Genomic DNA, 26,084 nt, shown 5'->3' on the forward strand with positions numbered 1-26,084 from the left:
TGTGCTTCTTAATATGTAGATATATAGAAGCATTACAGACGCTACGCACTGTGCATTAGCTCTTCTATACGTTGATATATATAAGCGTCAATTTATGCGTTTCACAAAGCACAGGCTCCTCATGCATGCAGAATGTTGATGAAGGAAAGCCTATATCAACGTTGCACATTTCAATAACTCCTCAAAGTGGTGATAAATTCGAATATCTATTAACAGTTCTCGTATATTAACAATAGAAGTATGAAACTAAATCTGCGGCTCAATAGATGCCAAAAATGCTTGTGTAAAATGTTAAAATGTATAGGGTCGTACCTTTAGCAGAGTAAGTGGGTCGGCCGCTCGAAATTAGAAATTGAATTTCTAATTTCGAGGCCTCTATTGAATCCAGAATATCAAACAATCATAGCAAAAAAAAGTCAAGCTCTCTTGATACAAAAGGATAAACTAACAAAATTTGTTACGAACATTAGTCATGTAGAAATATACCGAAGGGTATGGAGCGTATAATAGACCACATACCGTAGTCAACTAAATGCGACGTAAAAGAACTAAGATATTAACAAAAGCACGCGGGGTACTAAATCTGTGTAATCTTGAAAACGTTGAGATAAAAAGTTATATTGTATTGCCTAAGACACTATAGTGAGAATTTAAAGATCACCTGTAGCATGGCAGTAGTTGTTGGAGTGATGTTAGTACCCTGAGAAGGTGGAGGAAACATGCTGTTGGTAGCTTGTATTAGTACTAGATACTCCCCAGGTCCAGAGTCCATATCCAGAGGGTTGAGTGGCTTCACAAACGGCTTTGCAGGGTCGGGGATCCAAAAATTTGGAAATTCCTGACCTACGGCATTAATTAGAAATCACAGAGTGGTTAATAAAGCTTGGCAGAAAGTCGACTCTAAGCGTATAATCAATTCCTAGCTATATTGACATGTTTTTCTCCGAGGATCCTATATGGAGCTTACATTGCTAGTATAGTACTGATGATGGATGGTCTTGCTGATCAAAAATATCTAGGACAGCTTGCTTGCGCGAAAAAATGTTTCTCAAAGTTACAAAGCATGTGTATCCTTGCCTCTCCCTTTACTACTTGTTTTGTACTATAAAATCACTGGGCTAACTTAGGTTGAAACGATGAGAAAAGTGCTGGAAAGTACTTGGTTTTATATTTATATTTTGCGGCTAACTCTTCAATACATTCTACATGTTTGCCAGTTATAAGCTCGTTGATAGATGAAATTGGGCTCTAGAGAGCCTGCGATTTCATGAAAACAGGTTAATATTTTCGTGATTTCTAGACTTTCCTATTTAAATTTCGAATTAATACTAACATAATAATTGTTAGAATAATATTAGCCTTAAGCCTAAATTAAATTGAAATTAAATTGAATTCATTGGGTTTACAGAAATAGCTGCTTGATAGAAAAATTAAGAGTTGATTATAAGGTTGTTATTTTATATGATAATTTTCTGTGTCCAAGAACTATATGCTTAAATTATATAATAAATGCATAATGCATATCTTATAATGTTATGCCAACCCACCGACGATGTAATAATAAATGATGTCATCGACCGCGTAGAGGTTGTCTTTGTCTGTAGCGGCCCTAAATTCTCCGGCGTCCGTTGTTTCCTCTACAGAGAAAATTAAAAAACACATTTTTGTAAACGCGTACCAAAAAACCCCCAAAATATACATACTCATAAATATATCGGTTATGGTAATATTTAAGATGAAAAATTCCTAGTACACTTGTAGGAAAATGTTACCGACGTGATTTATTAAAATTTCTACATTTTATAATGTGACATCTCACCGAAAATGTAGGTTTCACCATGGCACTCGGTAATGTTGGTGCAGAACGCTGGTTCGAACTCGGAGACTGGCCTAAATAAAAGATAATATAAAACTATTATGGATGATATTTACGATCATAATTGAAATTTCATTTAACAAAAAGCTATTTTACTGGTAGCTAAGTATATTTCGTCGTTTAAATCCCTGATTAAAAATTATATAAAACTCTTTTTTCTTGATTTGAGCCACCGTGAAAGGAGTTATTATAATCTAAGTCATCTGCTATTGATCCAATAAAATTAACGTAAAAATCAATGTAAAATTAAGGGGAATAATTGACGCCTACAACTGGATTCATGAATGATATGAAGTTTCACATAATATTTTGCAAAGAAGCAGCTCACTTTTTTCATTATAAGTATAAAATTTTAATTTTCCACTAATAACGTATGATTTTATACCAGTATTTGTTCAATAGAAATAATTTCAGATTCAATGCTACACAAGATTTTCTTCACAATATAAATTGATACTTCACTAAACATGTTACTGCTCACGTTATAGGCCAAAGCTTCAGTCCGACTCAAATTGCCGACCATGTCAGACTTGAGGCAAAGGTTGAACGTATTTGGTTTAGACGCAGCTTCCATCATGAAGTTTTCCAGCTGACCTGTAGAACGCAAAGTTCCATAAACTCAGCAAGTTATTATTATGTAAATATTATAACTATAATATTAGTAATATTATAATTATTATAAAATGCTCTATTTAATTATGAGCTACTAGTATCCTTGTTATGTATTTGTTTGGTCTCGTATAATTATCATCAAGGAAGGTTAAAAATAATGAGGGAAAATATATTTCAAAGCTAAGACTTGAAATATTTTCTTACTCCAATCATTGTGCTCGCAAACGGAAATACGCCCTTACCATAAAATTCTGTATTATTAAAAAAATAATCAAGATCTTTTTACCGAGATTTTTTTGCAAAATATCGCGAAGTCTATTTAAGTTTTCAGCCAGTAAAATTCACAATAAAATTCAGCCAAGGTTTTTCTAGAAAGCCTTTCACTTGATCTCACCAGGAGCATTATTAGGATAAATCATAGAGTAGTCATAGTTGATCTCTATTGTAGCTATGTTGTTTGGGGCGTCTTCATCATTATCTGTGTAGCTCACTTCTACCTAGTCCCAGTCATCCAAACAGGGTAAACAGTCTCCTCCTCCGTATGTGGACTGAAAATATAAATCGGGTAAACAGTCTCCTCCTCTGTATGTGGACTGAAAATATAAACAAGGTAGACAGTCTCCTCCTCCGTATGTGGACTGAAAATATAAACAAGGTAGACAGTCTCCTCCTCTGTATGTGGACTGAAAATATAAACAAGGTAGACAGTCTCCTCCTCCGTATGTGGACTGAAAATATAAACAAGGTAGACAGTCTCCTCCTCCGTATGTGGACTGAAAATATAAACAAGGTACACAGTCTCCTCCTCCGTATGTGGACTGAAAATATAAACAGGGTAAACAGTCTCCTCCTCCGTATGTGGACTGAAAATATAAACAAGGTACACAGTCTCCTCCCCCGTATGTCGACTGAAAATATAAACAGTGTAGACAGTCTCCTCCTCCGTATGTGGACTGAAAATACAAACAGGGCAGACAGTCTCCTCCTCCGTATGTGGACTGAAAATATAAACAAGGTACACAGTCTCCTCCTCCGTATGTCGACTGAAAATATAAACAGGGTAAACAGTCTCATCCTCCGTATATGGACTGAAAATAAAAACAGGGTAGACAGTCTCCTCCTCCGTATGTGGACTGAAAATATAAACAGTGTAGACAGTCTCCTCCGTATGTGGACTGAAAATATAAACAGTGTAGACAGTCTCCTCCGTATGTGGACTGAAAATATAAACAGTGTAGACAGTCTCCTCCTCCGTATGTGGACTGAAAATCAGAAGTTAACCTGACACCATCATTCACTTTCACCGTTCATTTTATGTACGAACAGCATTGTATAGCTAAACACAAAGATATGAGTCACAAACACAATAACAAAGAGAATAATTTAGTATAACATCGATTACGTATAGGTATTTCATTAATGTATGTTATTCACTCTACTAATTAACAGGTCATATTGTCCATAACACACTTTTTCACCCGCAGCAAGAGCTGACTGCGGATTTTGCATTGGTACGCCCTTTTGCTAGGCCAAATTGGGTCGTACATAATTTCAAATCAGTACTCACTGCAGTGAGTGACAGAGAGCGCATTTTCTCGTCGACGAAAACTTGAGGTCACGGACGGACGGACGGACAGACAGACGGACAGACGGACATGGCGAGCACAATAGTGCATTTTTCCATAAATGAGAAAATGCGCTAATAAAAAGTGCATCGCTGTTTAGACAAAGACTAACTCATTTCACTGAGTGAGGTTGCTCCAATACCTCTGAGATGTTAACTTGCTGATCATTCTCTGCCAAACATCCTTCGATGTTGATGACGGGCTCGTAGTCGTTGGAGTCGGTGATTTGCATCCTAACAATTAGTTGTGCTGAATTGTATGGATCTGTCTGATCCATTGCCTGAGTAGAGACGTAGTTGATTGTACATTATTGTTACGTAAAATGCTGTTACGTAAAATGATTATAATTTGTTTGCTATTTATTTTATTATTCTAATATTCCCGTATATCTTAAATCGAAGAAAATTCTGTAATGATGCACAGAGCAGAAAATCGAAGTAGGATTAGCAAGATTTAGCAAATTTCAAAGTAAACTGGTTGAAAGATGGCTTACATTGATCGTTAAGTTATAGTAGCCTGCCATGTGCGTGAGATCGCTGGTCGTGGTCAAGCTGAAAAGATTACAAAGTATCTTAGAAATGAATGCATGATAATTAGTTTAAGTTACGGTGATACACCCAACGTAAAGAATTAAGTTCAAAACTGAGCATTAATTTCTGATAGATTAACACAAGCTACAAGCATGGTTATTCAGATTCGTTTATTTATTAGTAGGATACGGTCTCTAATGTCTAACTCTGTCTTTGAAGTTCAGTACAAAAGCAGTTATACTCACAAACAAGACCATTTATTAGATTCGTTGTAGTTCACCGCTTCAAAAGGTATCGGTGTCACCGGTTCTCCAGATCCAGAGACCACAAAATTCGTGACCATGTATAGAATCGCCGAAGCTGCAGTACCCTCCTGATCGTCGTCGGTGGCGGTAATATCCGAATCTTCCACTTTCACTTCCTAAATTAAAAATATCATTTAATACGAGTATAGTTTTATATAGATTTAAAAGAGCCTTCCAGCATAACACCTTGAATCAGGAGGTTGCCTTAGCACTCGATAACACTCATCGTATTTATGTATAGTATTTTAAAATGTAACTTATTAATTTCTCTCAAACCAGTGAGGAATCAGTTCGAGATAGGCTGGTGAGAGTCCAGGTGATTTACCGATACACTAACATACAAGTTTACATTGTGATGTTAGTTAACTAATTAATTGTCTTGCTTAATCATGGAAACTAGAATGGCGTTATTAAATCTGGAATTACTTTTGAGATTCGTTGAACTTGATTCCTGTTCACTTGTGATTAACTTACAGTTAGAACAAAATCGGGTTAAATATTGAAATGAAAAAAATGGGTAATTATTAAAGATAATAAATTAATTTGAGACAATATCTGAACTATTGAAATAAATCTTGTTTTCACTTGATTCTAGTTTAGCCAGCAATGAAAGCGTATATTCGTAAGTTTGCATTTCAGCATGACAGAAAGAAATCACTAAACCGGAAAAATTAAGAAATCCGAATATTTTTCATTTGCTTATTAATGATACGTACATTGCACTCGACGCAATCTATGGCTAATTCAGATTTTTTTGCAGGATTGTTGCTAATTAACGAAGAGTCATTCAAAATTGAAAGACTCAAAGAAAACGTGTACCAAACATTCTATTTGCATTGTGCAAGTCACACGATGTTGCTAATACGATTTGTTTGATGATACTTTGACTGGAGGTAGAACATATTTTATGCTCTCAAGCAGAGAGATAAAAAAAAAAGAATTAATAAATATTTTTTATTTAGAAATCAAGCAGCGATCTAAATAGAAAATTTTCATCACGCTGCAGCAGATAGATCTAAATAAAATTAATGAATAAATATATATATTTTTTCATTTGGAAAAATAAATATTTTTTTTCTAAACAAATTGCCGTGAAAATTTTATACGGCGCGAATGAGCTTAAATTGCTTCTAAACCTTACCGCTGCTTGAGCCTCGTTTGCCGTTAAGGTGAGAGGGGCGGGTAGGTAGGGCGTCTCGTCGTTCTCGTCTTGAACGTCAATTGTTATGTTGCAAGCGCTGGTCCTTTCTGCAAGGTTCAACAACATTTCAACTTAAACAGGCAATTTTCACCACTGGTGCACAACCTAATAACTAAGAAAATATCCACACAACGGATATATTCATGTCTGATGATTTGAACGGTGCATGTTTCTTCCAGTAGCTTAGGAATCGAAATCCCGAAATCAATGCTTAAGGTAGAATGAACATCGATCTAATTACCCTATACGATTATAAAATCTAATATTTAAGTTTATCCACTCCCAATTACTATTGATATGTGAGTGCTTGGTGAATATTAGAAACAAATCTTTACGACGTTTCTTCACACTGTAATGCGATTCATTGTATAGAAAACACACATATAAATACAATTACCATCAAAAACATTTCAAATCCCATCTTTGAACCAAAAAAGGTTAATTGCATCAAGTTTGAAGGTATGAGTGCACACGATTCAAAGTTCTACAAGTTATTTGAAGTTTGCCATATTTGCAGCGCACGTCCCCTCCCTAACAAAATTTAGAGTCGCCCCAGCTTCTGGTAATCCAAATCAGAAGCTGCCGCGTCTGTAAATTTTCAATCAATGGGAGCTTATTTCCCACCTGTACAGCTGGGCTCGTTCAATTCACAGTTGTCGATGGCTTGTACATGCAGCACCCATGTAGCGGTCTCTTCTCTGTCCAGATTAATTCCATTACCCACGTTCACAACTATTTTACCTGGAACAAAAACAATTTGTTTCCTTAATCTTAATTTCCAACTTTATTTTATTTAACGATGCATCTGTTGACGTCTATAATCTAAGATTTTGAAAGAATAGGAAATGCCACAGAAATTTATCGCATTTTAAATTTTTTTTATACAAAACATTTCGGAGAGCAATCATATCGTCTTTTCGAAGATTATAGAATTCAAACACAATCAATTAGCACTACTGAAATTCGCACAATTGAACGAATATTATTATTTTAACTAATATTATTAGTTCAACCTATATTATTAGTTCAGCCTATATTACTAGTTCAACTAGAATTATTATTAGTTCAGCCATGATCTAACCTGTATCGACGTTGATGGCAAAGGGACTCAAGGGGCCGGTACCGCCCACCACCTTCGTCAGAATGTAGCTGATTTTTGCATGCGCACCTTGGGTAAAAAATATAACTCAGTAGTCAGTACTCACTGCAGTGAGTGACAGAGAGCGCATTTTCTCGTTGCCGAGTATCATGGATGCTCGGCAACGTGAAGTCACAGACAGACAGACAGACGGAGAGACGGACGAACATGATTAGCACAATAGCGCCTTTTTAGCGCATTTTCTCATTTATGAAAAAATGTACTATTGTGCTCGTCATGTCCGTCCGTCTGTCCGTCCGTGACTTCATGGTTTCGTCGACGAGAAAATGCGCTCTCTGGCACTCACTGCAGTGAGTACTGAGCTATTTTTTTCATAAATGAGAAAACTAATGCGCTAAAAAGCGCGTCAGCATGAGCATTATTTTGGGTGGCGGGACTGTCGTGCGCGGCTCTAGGAAATATGGAACTTGGACTGTGGTATAACTGGAACAATTGGCTTGCTAGGTTTGAAATACGAAACGTAGTTTTGGTTGCAAGACTGCCATGTTTTCGGTTTGTAAACTGAAATGATTAATAACAATTATTATTGATGCAAGATAAATGGAGAATTTTGTATAAAAATATTTTCACAACTAAATAATTTTTTGAACTTCTACCGGAAAATAGAATAACGAAAGAAAAAAAAAGAAATATAGAGTAAGAAAAATATTATTTAATGAAGCGTGAGTTTGATTATACTAATTTTCATTAAATAATTGGCTAATGTAAACGAACTGGAAAGTTTCTGTAATTTTTATATAAACTGATATCACTTCTCGTAACTACAATGAATCGTTTTGCAATTGCAAGGGGCCTTCAACAAAGTAGTTTATCTTCGAATCCTTCAATAATTTGAGTCACTTTAATGTGATTTTAGCGATCCAGTTTCTACCAAAAATTAAGGTCCTACTTTCCTCGACAAAAATTGTAATAATTACCTTCATCTTTGTTCGTCGCTGTCATCGTCACGACGTGCGTTCCGTTGTCAGCGTTTTCGAAGACGTCGTAAGTTTTACCGCATAAAGCTTCGTCCAGAACCGGAGGTTCATCATTCCGATCTTTAACGGTTATTGTGACCTGAAAGAATTTATTTTAATATTGAGAATGGATAAGCCTTATCATGTATACGTCAAGATGAAAAATCAATTTATGGAGTCACCGAAAAAGCCTTTTCTTAGAACTAAGCAATTCAGTCAATGTTTAAATGCATGTGTTTCGCACTTTTCCAATTCTAAACAAATTCAGCTAATTAATAACTGAACAGTTCAGTCAATAAATAAACATGAATGTTCCAGCGTTCAATCAATGAACGAATGCATGAATTGCGTGTTTTAACCATATCACAAAATATCTCACGCCGGAACGGGAAATATCCGTTACACCTCCAACAAAATTGTAGAAATTTATACAACAATTAAGTGCCTTGTTTTAAAAAATTATTAAAATCACAAATAAACGTTCGTTTTAACGCAGCAATAAAAAACTTAAGATGGTGGCACTTGCAGCCTTGCTCTTGCCTCCATCACTGCGGAGTGGCCGGCAGCATCGGTGACCGTGATGGTTACGTTGATGTAGGCTTGGGTCTCCCGATCAATGGAGTTTACTCCAACAGTTAAGGCGCCCGTCGAATTATCCAGTACAACGGTGTCGCAAGAACTGCCCGAGTTTAATTAAAATAAATTATAAAAATAAAGTCGTAACTCACAGCCGCTTCACAGTTCAATTAACCAACCTCCATTTAAAATTGATTAATTTCACCGGGGTGCATTTGGAACACTTTTTTGGTAAATTTTGACTTTAATAGCTTTGTATTCCTTCTCAGGCGATGAAAAATTGTCTTAAAATCAACGATTGACGTTTAAATTGCTGCTCGAGAATAATTTTGTTCCTACATAATTATTGCAAAACAACGTCACAACAAAAAATAGTAATTTCACATGAAATGAACCAATTGAATATTTTGAAGCCTAGAAGAATATTTTTAACCAAACGGTAGAGACATTCACACTTAATTGAACCTTACTTTAGATACAAAAATTTCAAGTAAAGTTAACTCGAGAGGAATTGAAATTTTTTGCAAACTGTTAAACAAAAATATTTCCACATACACGACGGATTAAAGTGATGCGAACTGTTCCCGATGTCCAGTACTGGTGCAAAGACTAAACCATTTCACTCTCAAAGGCCGCGCTTGTTATCATGTACTTTAGGATTAAAGTTTCTGTAGATCGGCTGGTAGATTATGTTCAACTTATGTTCAACTCACCCTGAGTGTGATGAGTGCACTCACCGGCGTGTGTGAGTAATAGACTAGTGGGGGAGCGCTGGTCATACTCATTGAAGTAGGCATGACAATCTGCCATCGTACGTGTAGTACGAATGGCCCGCATACGTGCCATCGTGCATACAGTAGTCAAGTAGTAGGAAATTTCAGCATACCAGCCATCGTACGTATTAGAATAGATCAGCATACCTGCCATCCAATGTATAGTACAATAAATCATATTACCTACAATCGTAGATCAGAATATCGTCAAGATCCTCGTCGGTGGCGTAGATCCTAGCTATCAAAGATCCGCTCGGCGAGTTCTCGTAGACAGAGTCGTCCTGGGCACAGGTGTCGCAGAAGACGGGCGTCTTGTCGTTAACGTCCAGCAATGTTATGGTACATAATTTAAATCACTTTTCCTGTTAAGTTTGTGTACTTACATACATTAAAATACGATTTTTCAAGTGTACGAATATTTATTTCCCCCCACTGTATAGTGGGATAGACCAGCATACATGCCATCGTACGTATAGTGGGATAGACCAGCATACCTGCCATCGTACGTATAGTGGGATAGACCACCATACCTAATCGTACGTATAGTGGGATAGACCAGCATACCTAATCGTACGTATAGTAGGATAAATCATCATACCTACAATCGTAGGTCAGAGTATCGTCAAGATCCTTGTCGGTTGCGTAGATCCTAGCGATCAAGGATCCGCTCGGCGAGTTCTCGTAGACAGAGTCGTCCTGGGCACAGGTGTCGCAGAAGACGGGCGTCTTGTCGTTAACGTCCAGCAAAATTATGGTCACGTCAACTGCAGCAATCAAGGAGTGCGTCAGAGACATATGATTTTCATGAATTTGACACTCATGAATTTTCATGTTTTTTTCATGAATCACAACGCTTATTCATAAACGTTGAGCTACTACGAAGAATTATTAATATCTTCTCACTACGATGAGATATTTGCGTCGAGATATCTAGGTTGAATTAGTACTTAGATTCGACCACTGAGAGGTAGAAACTTTGAGTCTACTACGTTTTATGGCTTCATTTATATCACATCAATATCTTATTACGTTTTATTACTATGCGGAGTTTACTACGTGCTACAACGTTGAGCCTGTAACGACCATTTAATTTATATAGTTTAGTTAACACTCAGTTTTAGCGTTCATTCTATCAGATTAGTATATAGAAAATACATTCATTTCTTGTGTTCACATTCAACCTAAGTTTGTAACCCAGAAAAAAATTCCCACCTGAATCAGTTGCAGCGTTCACGGCAGTGTTGTTGTCAACAGCAATGATCTTGATAGCCACCTTGTCTTGCGTCTCCCGATCGAGCTCGGCATTTGTTTTAACGTCGGCGCAGAAGTCGCCTTCTTCTTCCTCACATGGTCGAGCTTCGATGATAAACCAACTGACATCGAGATTTATGAAACAGAATCGTGCATAAATCAATAATTGAAATTACAACAACGTTTGAAGTTAATTATAAAATCCGTACGAATGTTTTCGTCAAGTACGTCATATAAATATTTATTAAATTCCTAATGTAACAATAACCTAATAGTTATCATTTTAGCAAATAACAAGTCTAATATTGAAGGCTTGTGCTCAAAAGAAAACCTCCATGCATTTAGGCTTTATAAGGGTACGCACACAGTGGAAGCAGGTTTGCCCGCGCGGGCAACCTGCTCCCAACCTGCCACAAGAATGGACATAGGATAATAATGTAAGTGTTCACAGTGAAAACCTGTACGAATAGGCTTCTGTATTCTATGATTTCAGGCGCCAGCCTGAGCAGGTAACCAGCACGCTGGCAACCTGCATTCACTGTGTGCGTACCCTTACATTCTCAACGGTCAAATAAATTAATCTTAATGAAGCAACTCACTCTTCGACACCTGGCTGGTTATTGTCCTCATAAATGATGTAGAAGTTAACCGCGGCGTCGGTGTCCTTGTCTGTAGCCGAGACCGACATCAGTACGCTGCCTACAGTCTCGTTCTCTAACACTTCGTACGAGGTTGACTGAAAGAAATTAAATCCTTTTAAATGCGATATTTGTATCGTGACCACTACAATTAACAGCGTAAAGTAATTCATAAATATACATGAATGTACATCGCAACAAATGTGACAACAACATCGCAGGAAAATATCGTGCTTAATTAAGTCTTTATTTTTGATTAGAAGTCTTTATTTGATTCTAATTATTTTACCCGGAAACTCTTTCAATTGGGAAATTACTGAAAGTCTGCTTCAGTTTCTCATTCGAACGTTTCGAAAGTGACGGGTTAACTATACTTTCTATATAGAAGCAGATTCAATTCCTCAGTATTGAGAAAGTCGTGGCAATTATGTGGTATCTGTAGGGCATTACTACTTCAACATTTACTGGATTGTAAGTAAAAGTTGTTTCAAACGTTTGTATCACAGTGAAGCTTCAAAATACATTACGATACTTGAATAATAATTGTCAGTTTAACTGTGAGGAAGAGAATTGGGATCATATGAATCTAACCCTGAGTTAATTAAAGGATGAAACGCGATCCTTGTGGTCGTCAAGAACCAGGGGCCATACTTTCAAAACTCGCTAAGTGAACGTTAGTACTTACGCTCTATTTTCTTGTCTATGATTGGTGGATTTGGCTTGAAAGGCCGTCGATGATTGGCTGATGAACTTACGATCTCTTAACTTTTTTTGAAAGTATAGGCCCTGAACGAAAACTTCAAGATATTTCCAAAAAATTCCTGGTCTGCAGCTTAAATTGATATCAATTCCACAGATGGTCACAAATACAGGTGCAGTGTTTTTAATTAATATGATGCTAATAAATTACATGATAGTTAATTAATCTCATCTACCAGTGTCGCACTTGATCAACTATATAGAGCGACCAAAGTCTGGGCTCATATTTAGCGGGAAAATATGGAGAGTCGCACGTAGATAAATATATCCAAGTTCACAATCAAAATCTAAAGTTTTGAAATGCAACTACTGAAACTGATGTATGAATTCATTTGAAGAAAATGAGTTAAGCCTCTGGGTCCTGACCATGACTGCAATGTCGGGGGGAGTGTCGTCCACATCTACCAATTTCACGATCAACGTCGACGTTCCTTTCAGGTATCCAGTTCCTCCCTCCAGATCTCGGGCTTCTAAATTGCACTCAATTGTGTCACGTTGCTCATAGTCCAAATTCTGCTGCCCAGTCACGGTTATTGTTCCAGTCACGTCATTGATGGTAAAATACGAGTCACAGTTGAACATGAAGTATCTGCAAATTGATTGCGTTAATACATCAATAGATCATTTATCAGCGCTTTATCATTAGTAATCAGATCAAAGCACTTTAAAACGTGCACTTGCCGCTACATGTAACTTAAACAAATGAATACGTTTTTTTTTGCTGTTCGTCATTATAATTAATCCAAAGCATCATGGTAATCTTCCCCAATTTAAGAAATCGATTCATTACAGAAATTATCAAATTAAGGAGTTATTTCATAATTACTCTAGTACGTATTTGCAGACGCCGTAACTTGCATTCACTCGCTGCTAAGTTTCCGAGCCGTGTAGGTGGTTATGAGACAATTTCAACTTGTAAGTGATATAAAGTTCAACTTTGCCTACACCGCCTCAATGCTGTTCAACAGCAACACCAATAAGATTCAACTAGAACCTCCTCTTTGAATCTGTATCATACTAATAGCAATGAAATAGTTATGATGTGTGCACTTGTTTAGAGTAAATCGTATAATATGCTGAATTACGATACTGAATTATTTTCATCAATAATAATTTATTGAAAATTAAACTAAACCTCTAAACTCGATTTTGAAATTCACGGAGTATCAAAAATATTTCTAACGTAGTTAGAAGAATTTGAATCTTAATGACGCTTTTATAGAAACTTACCTTAAACTAGCAGTGCCATACTCATCCGACTTGTCGTCATCCTTCGCTAAAACTTTGGTCACTGGCAATCCATTTGATAAGTTTTCGAAAATCGAAACGTTGTATTGTGAATATATGAAGACAGGATAATTGTCGTTGACGTCTTCGAGTGTGATGATTAGAGTGGTAGAGCTGACGTGTGAGGGGTCTTTTACCTCCGTAGCGACGATCTGAGGGAAGAAAATGAGTGTGATGATTAGAGTGGTAGAGCTGACGTGTGAGGGGTCTTTTACCTCCGTAGCGACGATCTGAGGGAAGATAATGAGTGTGATGATTAGAGTGGTAGAGCTGACGTGTGAGAGGTCTACTACCATCATAAAGTTGACCTGAGGGAAAAAAATGTGTTACCAGTTTATTTTTTAGGTTAGAAATTAAAATGAATGCACGTGCCAAAATCATTGAAATTTTTTTTAATGTCTGCATTGAATCCTATTTATTCGCCACTTCTTCTATTTTGAAGATCCTAGAAAGAAACTTTGTAATTTTAGCAGTATCCATTCAAATGATTTAATTACCATTCCGTTTTCACCATATTTCTACCAATTAACATTTTTATAGCTCGCGATGGTATTAAACCCATGTAAATTTTTAGTGGTTTCGAGTCGTAGTTCCTTACCTATTTACTTGCAACGAAGTTGAAACATCCATCGCAATTAATTGCTAGTTACCTACACTATTTAAGACTATTACCTATTAAGACTATTATTTAATTATTATTACCTATACTTAATTATTACCTATTATATTAAGACTACCTATATTATTTTAAGACATTACCTATTTAAGACTAGTTACCTCAATAATGATGTCGTAATCATCGTCTGGTCTTGAATCATAGTCGTAAATGTTGTTATCAGGGACATAGAGAGCCGTGACCGTGAAGTTAGTTTCCCCGGAGCCAGAACGCGGACTGAACGCAACGTGTTGAGGCTGTGAACTGGAAAGCTCGTACTCCCCAGCTTGACCCTGCACCATAGAGAAATTATAACCGAATTATTTCTATGATTATTATTATTACTAATGGAAATTCAATTATTACTATGGTTAGAATTTCTATGGTTATTATTATTATTACTAATAAAAATTGAATTATCACTATGGTTAGAATTATTGTACCAGGAGACACTTATGCAGCATGCATTGTATATATCGTGCCGAAATCGCGAAATTGCCGATTCTATAGAAGCGACAACCAGTTTGCTGAATCTGTAGAATTGGCGTTGCTATACTATAGGAATTTGGGTTAAGGTCAGTCAGCCAAGTTTTTGCATTACAACCTACTATTAGCTGCATTCGTAACCATATAACTTATTATTACATACGCAGAAAGCAATATAAGATGCGTTTATAGCAATATAACCTACTATTACCTGCGTACGTAACCATATATCTTATTATTATATAGGCAGAAAGCAATATAAGATGCGTAAATAGCATTACGGCCTACTATTACCTGCGTACGTAACCATACAACATGATATTACATACACAGAAAGCAATATAAGATGCGTAGATATAACATTACCTAATATTACATGCATTCGCAACCATATAACTTATTATATAGGCAGAAAGCAATATAAGATGCGTAGATATAGCATTACGGCCTACTATTACCTGCGTACGTAACCATATAACATAATATAAGATGCGTAGATATAACATTACCTAATATTACATGCATTCGCAACCATAAACTTATTATATAGGCAGAAAGCAATATAAGATGCGTAGATATAGCATTACGGCCTACTATTACCTGCGTACGTAACCATATAACATAATATTATGTACGCAGAAAGCAATATAAGATGCGTAGATATAACATTACCGTACCTACTATTAACTACGTATGTAACCATATAACATGATATTACACACGCAGAAAGCAATATAAGACGCGTATATAACAATATAACCTAATATTACATGCATTCGCAACCATATAACTTATTATTATATACGCAGAAAGCAATATAAGATGCGTATATAGCATTACCGTACCTCATCGAGATCAGCCACGGTGATGTAGGCGATGACGACAGACCCGCCCCCCGCCAGCGCCGTCAGCTCCGACATCGTCACGTTCATGGCGGCGGCTCCGAACTCCGGCACGCAGTCGTTCACGTCAATGACTTGCACGTTGGTTAGCTACGTGAACGTGAGGGTAGACTTGTTCTCGTGGTTATTAATTGTACTTTGTTAAGCGTAAACGTTTTTTTAATTAAATTTTCTCATTTGTGAAAGAATAATTTTCATTTTTACAAACTCCGTTTGTAACGTCAATGACTTGCACGTTGGTTAGCTACGTGAACGTGAGGGTAGACTTGTTCTCGTGGTTGTTAATTATACTTTGTTAAGCGTAATTCTTTTTTTATATAAATTATTGAAAAAATTATTGAATTTGCGTGAACTCCGGCACGCAGTCGTTCACGTCAATGACTTGAACGTTGGTTAGCTACGTGAACGTGAGGGTAGACTTGTTCTCGTGGTTGTTAATTATACTTTGTTAAGCGTAATTGTTTTTTATATAAATTATTGAAAGAATTATTGAATTTGTGTGAACTGCGGTATGCAGTCGTTCACCTCAATGACTTGAACGTTGGTCAGCTACCGTGAACGTGAGGGTAGACTTGTTCTCGTGGTTATTAATTATACTTTGTTAAGCGTAAACGTTTTTTTAATTAAATTTTCTCATTTGTGAAAAAATAATTTTCATTTTTACAAACTCCGTTTGTAACGTCAATGCATGACTTGCTCGTTGGTCATCTACGTGAACGTGAGGGTAGACTTGTTCTCGTGGTTGTTAATTATACTTTGTTAAGCGTAAACGTTATTTTTTAATTAAATTATCTCATTTGTGAAAGAATAATTTTCATTTATACAAACTCCGTTTGTAACGTCAGTGACTTGCATGTTGGTCGTCTACCGTGAACGTGAGGGTAGACTTGTTCTCGTGGTTGTTAATTATACTTTGTAAAGCGTAAACGTTGTTTTTTTAATTAAATTATCTCATTTGTGAAAGAATAATTCGCATTTTTACAAACCATTAACGTGGTACGTACATCACGTAGGTCCACTTAAATCATGCATGTTTCACGCCTAACTAATACATCTCACGTCACATATCGCACACATATCACGTACATCACATCTGCGCCATGCGCAATGAAAACGTACAGGGTGCGCCACAGAAACTTACTTATTTGAAAAAATTCCTGTGCGGTTAGTTGGTCGGGTAGAGGGGCGAGAGGGGGTGCATCTGAAGGGGAAAGTTCCCAAGTTTGTTTCTCAAAGTTATTAAAACAATAACTGAAGTACTTTTGTTTTTATTGACCTTTCAAATAAGTATAAAGTTTCTGTGGCGCACCCTGTATAACGTTTATCGCGTGTGTCCGATGAAAAACGCGATGAATGTCTTACGTGCACCACGTAGGTCTCGGTAACGACATACATGTTGCGTTCATCACGTAGGTCTCACAATTGCGTCATGCTTGTCGCGTTCAACACGTATACATCTCACAATTTCGTTGTCGCGTTCAACACGTATACGTCTCACAATTACGTTGTCGCGTTCAACACGTATACGTGAGACCTACTTGGTCTCACGTACCGGGGCTTGTGGTCTCCAGTGCTTCTCGTACCTGAGTCACGTTATTAGGGGCCGGTGCCAAGCTGCCGTCTGCCAGGACTTCGTACGCCATCATCTCCAGGTTGAAGAACGTCGCTGACAGAACCTCCCTGTCTATCGCCTTGGCTGTTGTCACGACGCCCGTCACTGCGTCTATTGCGAAGTAGCCTTCATCGTTGCCTAAATCCAGGCAGAAATAGACGGTACAGGGAAAAAGTAACAAAAAATGGACAATGAATTTAATGAAATGGACGTTATTTTCCTTTTGAAGAAAGTTAACAGAAACGAAATCGTGAAATAGACGGTATAGCTCATCTAAACAGAGTTAACAAGAAATGAAGTTTATTATTTGGCGACCATAATGATGTTAGAAGAAATTTACGTTTAATGCAACTGTGAAATAAATTGTAAATGAAGCGTTCTTTTCGAACAGAGTTGAATCACGGTATCAGCCACAAAAGGCTTCATTTTATTGAATTTTATTTAGTTGTGACTCATTTTACCTGCTGGGATTTTTCAATTTACTCCAGTTTTGTGGTACTCGGAACGAAAAGATTTTAATTTCAAGCTTAAGTCATTAAAGGAGCAAATTTCAAGTTTAATTCGGAAAAACTGAATTCCAGATTAAGTTCAGCGAAAAGGTGAATTTGTAAATACCGGCGCATCGCGAGTTAAACTCCTATAGTTGAAACTCGTGTTTCAATGGTGGGTAAAATTTGAGTATGAAATAGTGAAAGAGAAAAATTGTTGGCTGTATGGCAGATGAATTAATCTCAACAGAGAATCGATAATATCAATGCCATTCTGAATCGTCATTTGACAATCCAATTGAATTAGACTTAAAGACGTTTATCTTGGATACGTTAGCATTATTTCCAAGTTGCAGGCGAAGTTAACTGTCGAGAAAATAATACTTTTATACTAAACAAATGAGACGCATTTGATAAACAATGATAATGGGAAACACGATTTAGCAGTACTAGTCACCCATAAACCTCAGTGAATTTCACAAATTCGATATTGGTGGCTATTCCAAGAATATTCGTCATAATAATGTTATAAATGAATGTTGTCGTCAATATGCCGACTTGCCATTAGTGATGTCATAGTTGATGTCGTTGTCGATGCTGATGTCTCGATCTCTAGCCAACACACTGAACACTTCCCTGCCCTGAGGAATAAATATAATGCTACTGGCGTAAGAGGGGAGCTGGAGCATGATAGGTGACATGGGGCATGATAGGGGCCGTGGGCATGATAGGGGACGTAGGCATGATAGGGGACGTGGGGCATGGTAAGGAACGTGGGCATGACGAGGGACGTGGAGCATGATAGGAGATGTGGGACAGGATAAGAGACGTAAGCAAGGTAGGGGACGTGGGGCTTAAGAGGGGAGGTTGGTCGTAGAAGGAGAGCTGGGCATGACAGGAAAGCTGTGGAATGAATGGGATACTGAAGGATGAATATGGAACTTGGAGGATAAGGGGTAGCTGTGACTTGGGAGTGGAGCTAGGGCGTAAGGGTGGAACAAGGCTATGAGTGTGTAACTAGGGTATAAGGGTAGAATTAAGTAGGGCATAAGGGTGGAACCAGAGCATAAGGGTAGAACCAGAGCATAAGGGTGGAACTAGAGCATAAGGGTAGAAAAAGCATAAGGGTGGGACTAGAGCATATGGTTTGAACTAGAGTATTCCTTCAGTTGGTCTGACTTCACCTCTACAAGGAGTCAAGGGTGGATCTGCTCCTGAGCTTTGTTTCACTCTCCCTTCAAGGCGGTCAGCCGTGGATCCGCTTTGATACTTGGTCTGACTCTATGTACATCCAAGATGGTCAGCCGTGGATCCGCTTTAATACATAGTTTGACTCTACATCCAAGACGATCAGCCATGTATCTGACTCACCACTCTAATATAATACACTAATCTCACTCACCACTTCGTCTGACTCCTGCACCGAGACGGTCGGCACGATCTGGAGCCAGAAGGGCGGGGAGTCTGGCAAGTCATTGACGAACAACACCACCTCAATCTGCGTCCAGCTCTGGCCTCCTCGGGAGTCAGAAGACTGGAATAGGTTATACCTTTACTAACTTCAAAAAAGAATGAATACGATTTTGACGAAAGGAAAATTTGTAGACTAGCTTCCATGTTTCGCATTGTAGATTCCCATTTTCGGAAAATATAAAATGCGCATTGTACTCGTACTTTAGAATTAACATATTCACGACGCATTGCGTCCCTCGGCAAACTTTAAAGTTACTCTACGTAACCCCACATCTCTGAGACAAAAAAAAAGAAAATTCTGATATGATAACTTTGATCAGAATTTTCTTTGACTTCCTGATGAAATTTTGTATAATAATTATTATTCGATCTTTCTTTGTAGATAATTTTTTTCGCATTTTCCCCTAATTAAATTTAGAGGTGGGCTCGACTCTGCATTAGGTGCCACCTAGGACACGGGGAGAACGTAAACCAGCCGTTCCATGTCCGTTTTGGCTCCGGATTTGGAGCGCAGCCTCTGGGCAGCTTGCTAGCTTAATTGGTGTGCCTCGGCTCGGCAACCCTTCTCATACTCTCAAGCGACTACAGAGTCGGAAAAGAGATTCTGAACAGAAACTGATTTAGATTGGGTGGCCGAGCAGACCCAGAATAACTTCAAATCGAGTGTAGCGAGTATCGGGCAGAAGCCTAGATGGTACCCGAATTCTGTTATGGTATTAGCTTAACAAACTAATTTATTGATTATAGTTTCACAATGTTTACTACATTTCAGTTAGAGACCTTGGAGAAGTAATCTTTGAAGGAAATTGTACTGTTTTTTTAAAGTCATTATTCTTACTTATTCATTTATACGCAAAATATACTTTTAGTATCATGCAATCAGGAGGCATTGGAAATTATGAACTTTTCTTAATTAGAATAGGATAGCTCTGTATTTCGTAATGATTTTTAATCAATTTATAAAATTTTCAGAGAAATTGGTAGACATCTTTGCTTGGATGGATACTTATCATTGTGCTACCTATCTGTTGGCAACCTGAATTTTTGGCTGAAGAGCATTACGTTCTCACCGTAAATTTGGCTTCAATTTCATAGAAGATATCATTTATTTCATAGTCGAGGGTCTTGGCCACCACGAGGAAAAATGTGATCAGCTCACAGGAACTTGTCTCGCATCCGACATTTCGGCGTAAGGCAAATCGGTCGTCAAAAGTATTGAGCTACGAAAGTAAGAGACAGTTACTTGCGACAAAACCATGGATACATGAGACAACCTCGGCAATGTTTATAGTAATCAGTATAATAAAATACTCTGGTACAGATTATGAAGTATATAGCATCTGGGGGTTGATTTTAGGCCATAACATATCAACATGACATCTGACTTGCGGCGCCGCCAAGGTGCTCGCTAACAAAATTTAGAGTCGCCCCAGCCTCTGTAATCCAAATCAGAAGCTGCCGCGTCTGTAAATTTTCACTGGGCTGGTATCAATACTTAACGTGAGATAGTGCTCGAATTTCGTTCCTAGATGACTTTCCTTCATTATTACGTTCTGAAAAAATCTAAATGATAATTTTTCTTCTGATGTTATTTTGGCGTCTGCTTTCAGGAGACATAGCGTCATCAGCATCATGCGATTAACCCCTCTAGTTTGACTTGCCCTTCTATTCTTGGATGCATTTACATTCACCGAACTAAGTTCCTCGACGTCACTGTGGTGGGATCTAGGGTATTTCTTGATCATTTAAGTTTATTAAAATAACGGGCAGTGTTGAGATATACCCATGTGGAGGTAAACTACTCACCAGAATTCCACTCAAGGTTGAAGTCTCCCCGTAGTCTGGGTCGCTAACGTTGATGGCGAGCAACAGAAAACCCGGCTGGTTCTGAAGGATAGAACGCGAGAAAAATTATAGAACATCTATTGAAACAATTGATATCCCTTCACTTTTGCACTGGTTGTATCGAAAGAAGCTTAACTGTCGCGTACCTTAGATGGAAGTCTGAATTGCATCCAAACATTTGGACTCCAAATTGATTCCAAAATTAGGTAAATGGATATGTATTCTTTCCATCCAGATGGGGACTTCTCTGGTTTATTAAAACAGTTGTGCGACGTGTGCATCAACGTACGTTTGAATGAAGTAAAACATTTCTACCTAACATTGGTTAAACACAGCAGAAAGTAATCAGCCAGAAAACCTTCATACATACCTACCTCATTCAACTGTGCAACTTTACACCGATACGGTGAGATCCCGTTTGAAAGCGATCATAAAACCACGTGTCCGAACTAACGGGCACGTAAACTAACGTTTATTTACGCTTGAAATTAATAATGAATAAGTTATACGTTACTTTGTCAATTATTAGTAAATATAGATTACCCATAATCTAGTTCATCTGTCTCGTGATATTGGATTTCTAAACTGACAATGGAGCTGGCCTTTGTAGCAATTACAACGATAATATGATACATTTAATTGGAAATTGTTCGTTAATTTTGGGGTAACTTGCTATTATTGACTTCAGTTCTCACACCAATTAACTATAAAAACAGTCGTCAATGTCAATCCAGCGAAACTTCATTGCCCTTTCACTTTTGAGTAATAATATATATGTGTGAGAAATTTGATTGCGCTTGAACAAGCTTATTGAGTAAAATATTAAAAAATAAATAACTTACGTTTTCGTTCGTGTAGAGAGTGACCGCAGGCGCCTGTTGGATCAGCGTAGGCGGAAATTCATCAACATCTACGGTTTGAAAAAGGGCCGCGAACACGTCACCATCGGCTGTGATATCTTGTACACAAGACGGAGGTGAACTCCAAAGTTCAGCATCGAGTGCTTTGGTCAGCACAACCGCTGTAGTGTCGCCAATGGCGATAGTTCCTCTGCAGGTGGAAGTGTCGCTAAATGAAACGGCAGAACCTGAGGAAAAAATGCAAAGTTAAGGTCTCAAGACACAAGGTTGTTATCAAGATCGCTCAAATATAATTAATCGCGGTACGCGTGCACTCTATACCGCGGCTCACGTATTATCATATATTGCAGTATAGACGCCATTTTGATCGCAGCACACGCACAATTAATCTCAACACACGCACAACTGTTCACAGTACACGCACAGATGATCTCAGCACACGCACAATTGATCGTAGCACACGCACAACTGATGCAGTACACGCACAGATGATCACAGCACACGCACAATTGATCACAGTACACGCACAGACGATCATAGCACACGCATACATGATCGTAGCGTATGCACAATAATTTATCGCAGCACACGCACGGATGATAACAGCCGACACATGACATGAAGTTTTAAATCTAAATTATAACCTGTACAATTTTTCCTAACGATATCCTGGTGGGCAAGTTACATTAATAGAATATCTAACACGGAAACATATTAAATATTCACCTGCAACAGTGAAGAGCGACGATCCCACCTCGCAGTCTTCGTATACGTTGACGATGATATTGCAATTGTCTGGGAACGTCACGATCTCGCCGTTCTGAAGACACTCTTGATTTGGATCCAAAATCTCTGGACATTCTAGAGCAGCGACCGACAGAACAAGAATGCTCACCAATATCTTCGGAGGACAACAGTTCCAAAAACAAAATTGTAAATAGAGATTTAATATCACAAAGGTTATGGTATTACAAATGGCTCATAGCTAAATTCACGTAGCAGCAGCAAATGGTGCATGGCACTTCGCAATGCATGGCCAGGTATGAAGATCTTTTTGAAAAAAACGTTTAGCTTTGATTTTCGTCGTCGAATTTCATTTTTCAATCGCAAATGAATACAAATCATCAAGATCGAAACATGATCATTGCCAGTTCTAATTCCAACATTATATCATATTCGACCGTAATATACATCACAGTCAAGTCATCCTGAATAAATTTGTCGCAGTATGAGGCTGGTAGTTTCCATTGTTTCCTTTAACTATAATCAACTGCCAGGTTTGTTCTTCGTCACGTGCGACACACTCTTTACTTTTTGTTCTCAATTTTAATTTAAATTTAAAGCCTGAAATAATAATTTTTTGTAGGTATTGGTTTGGATGTCAGCCACATGCAGAAGAAGCCTTTCTCAGAAAACTAGTACCTGATAAGCTCAAGGAAATAAGCTTTTCGCGTTGGAATTTTGCTTGGAAATTTGCCTTTCCATTTTACAATACATCTGCTTCATGCTAAGCTCGTTATTCATAGATGGAGAATGATTTAATGGTCACATTGATCGATGTTATCGCTGTAACAGTTAATAACATTAATCCTCATGCGAACTATCGCAATAATTAACATTATCGTCTGTGACGATTGATGTCACGAATCGTGAAAGACATAATTCATTAAAATTTTCGTCTATAACTGGTGATAACATGGATCTCTAGGTCACTGTAGGTGTACCATCAGACATTTATGTTTGATATCGTTCTCGTAATGACGAAGATAAATTTAAAAAATAAATTCTTCATTATGAAAATTTTAAAATACTATTACAAATAAAACGCTATTAATACAAAAAGAAATTAATGTGATACAAATAAAATGATGATTGATGTAGTATAAACCATAGACCACTTATACTCATGAATTGAGTGAGCATAATACGAATAATGTTCTCTTATTGAAAAGGAATGATCATGGCAAAAATGATATGACCTTATTATAAATTAAATCATTACTGTACAAATTACATGTTCAGAATAAAAATCTAAAAATTGACAATACAGATGAAATCGGATATGAAAATTTTATAGTCATAAAAACACTGGACGAATCACAATGCAACAAGAAGCGAAAAAGAGAGACTGAAAAAGACAAGCAAAGAAAAAAAAAGAGAAAAAGGTCGAAAAATAAAATCGGAAAAGAGAGGCCGAAAGAGTGAATCCGAAAAAAAAGAAGCCTTAAAAAAAGCCTAAAAAAGAGGTTCTCACCAGGATGAGAGGTGATAGCAGCGCTCGAGGTCCCGAGCTCGACATCGTCGTCCTCGTCTTGATTAGTAAATCACTTTCTGATAAATCGGCTTCGGTTTCCTATTTATTACTTATGTATTAATGCCCGTTTTGAGGAATTCAATCGAAAAACGACGTCTGGAAGGAGTCACGGTGATTAAAATTATTGAGTATATAGCTTCAATTTTCTTATTAAAGTTGAAGTTTGCATATCACTATTATTATTGATTTTTGCTGTGGGAGCTGAATCTCCTAAATATGAAATTCGTGGTAGCTAATTGGAAACTAGACTCAAGGTTTCTAAGTTTTCGAAAGTGAAGGAAAACCACACTCCTACCGCTGTTGACGAATACCTCTACACTATAGCCTACCATCGCTGTACCACACACCGATCATTAGTAACTATAGGACCACTGAAAAACCAGCTTGCGCTGCACTCCAACTACTAGTAACTACGATCACTAGCAAACCATCCCTGGCGCTGCAATCCTACCACTAGTAACTACGATCACTAGCCAACCATCGCTAGACTTACGATCTCTTAACTTTTTTGAAAGTATAGGCCCTGGTGTCGACGCCTCTGCGGCGGTATTCCTAACTCGGCTGACTGGTGCAGATTTTCGATTATCTTCTTAGCTGGCTAGTGTTATCTGAAGGGACGTCGTGACTAGTGGTTTCAATTTTCGGGGAAAAGTGGTCCACTCGTCGAATGATCTTATCGTCAATTTTCGGAAAAAATCGGTCCAATCGTCGAATACTCTTATCTTCAATTCTCGGGAAAAATCGGTCCACTCGTCGACTAATCTTATCTTCAATTTTCGGGGAAAATCTGTCCACTCGTCGACTAATCTTATCTTCAATTCTCGGGAAAAATCGGTCCACTCGTCAAATACCCTTATCGTCATCCGCACTGTTCCGTGAATAGTGAAGTTGCACACCGAACACACTCCACGTTCACAAACCACCTCCCGCAGTCCCACGTCCTAGCTGCTTAAATACCCGCAACACCCATTTTACCCTAACCGCCCTACTGTTTCTGCCCTATATCTTTATTCCTTGTAAAATTTTCGTGAGCTCCTATCCTAGTAGAATCGCCTCCTATCCTAGCACAATCACATCCTATAATCAGATAATCATTCGCCGTTAATATAATTTATCGTATAATTGATCGTAGTCTTCTAGTAGATATGTTACATCTGTAAAATGATGTATATTGGATTATTTGGTTATGGATATAAATACTCTGACTAATAAATATGAAGTCCTGGGAATGCTGAAACGTAGTTATTTTTCATATTTCACTGTTAAAGTTTTACAGAGATGTTGTAAAAAACCTATCGTCTGTTCGTCTGCGTGAACTTTAGACTACAAACAGCTTACGCACCAGCATGGCTGCTTCACTGCTAGTGCCTTGGTGATGGTATTTGAATTTATTATGTTAGTAAACTAAAAGTGTAACTTCTCTTTTGATACAGAAGACATTGTTTTGATTTACGTACAAGTGTTCGTTGACAAGTCATGAGTCAACTGTCTAGTTGACGCATGATATCTGTCAACTTATATCATATAGTGCAGTTGACGCATGATCTCTGTCGACTTATATCCTATAGTCAATGATATCTGTCAATTATATCTTATAGTCCAGTTGACGCATGATATCTGCCAACTTATGTCCTATAGTCCAGTTGACGCATGATATCTGTCAATTTATATCCTGTAGTCCATAGTCCAGTTGACGCATGATATCTATTAATTATATCCTATAGTCCAGTTGATGCATAATATGTCAACTTATATCCTATAGTCCAGTTGACGCATAATATCTGTCAACTCATATCCCATATAGTCCAATTGACGCATGATATCTGTCAACTTATATCCTATAGTCCAGTTGACGCATGACGTGTGGCAAGTTAAGTTCAGTTGACATATCCACTTATCGA

The 26,084-nt window shown here is 37.6% G+C and overlaps 1 protein-coding gene and 1 long non-coding RNA gene across 2 annotated transcripts; both read right to left on the reverse strand.

Moving 5' to 3' along the window:
• Positions 1–2,358: 2,358 nt before the first annotated feature.
• LOC108679768 lies at positions 2,359–4,387 on the reverse strand. The gene is made up of 3 exons (XR_001931395.1): positions 4,256–4,387; positions 2,883–3,036; positions 2,359–2,470 (listed from the first exon to the last, which is right to left on the reverse strand). It is a non-coding gene; the product is annotated as an uncharacterized LOC108679768 (long non-coding RNA).
• Positions 4,388–4,884: 497 nt separating this feature from the next.
• Positions 4,885–24,168, reverse strand: LOC108679766 (cadherin-23). Its single transcript, XM_047883629.1, has 22 exons — positions 24,124–24,168; positions 22,596–22,770; positions 21,852–22,096; positions 20,971–21,051; positions 20,235–20,384; positions 19,094–19,225; positions 18,254–18,332; positions 17,175–17,341; positions 15,535–15,681; positions 14,326–14,496; positions 13,492–13,856; positions 12,628–12,850; positions 11,464–11,600; positions 10,826–10,986; positions 10,256–10,377; positions 9,797–9,924; positions 8,805–8,943; positions 8,226–8,364; positions 7,231–7,317; positions 6,774–6,890; positions 6,090–6,196; positions 4,885–5,064 (listed from the first exon to the last, which is right to left on the reverse strand). The coding sequence occupies exons 1-22, from the start codon at positions 24,166–24,168 to the stop codon at positions 4,885–4,887; spliced, it is 3,297 nt and encodes a 1,098-aa protein (XP_047739585.1).
• Positions 24,169–26,084: the final 1,916 nt, after the last annotated feature.

Source organism: Hyalella azteca, unplaced genomic scaffold (genome assembly GCF_000764305.2).
Source record: "Hyalella azteca isolate HAZT.00-mixed unplaced genomic scaffold, Hazt_2.0.2 contig13348, whole genome shotgun sequence".
Lineage (NCBI taxonomy): Eukaryota > Metazoa > Arthropoda > Malacostraca > Amphipoda > Hyalellidae > Hyalella > Hyalella azteca.

Excerpts from the sequence above, each read along its gene's own strand:
- LOC108679766 (XM_047883629.1), bottom strand. The coding sequence starts at position 24,168 with ATGTCGAGCTCGGGACCTCGAGCGCTGCTATCACCTCTCATCCTG. Across the intron at positions 17,342-18,253 it reads CAACTATGACATCACTAATG|GCAACGATGAAGGCTACTTC; the intron begins GCAAGTCGGCAT and ends GCCTGGATTTAG. Across the intron at positions 6,891-7,230 it reads TGCCATCAACGTCGATACAG|GTAAAATAGTTGTGAACGTG; the intron begins GTTAGATCATGG and ends TTTTTGTTCCAG.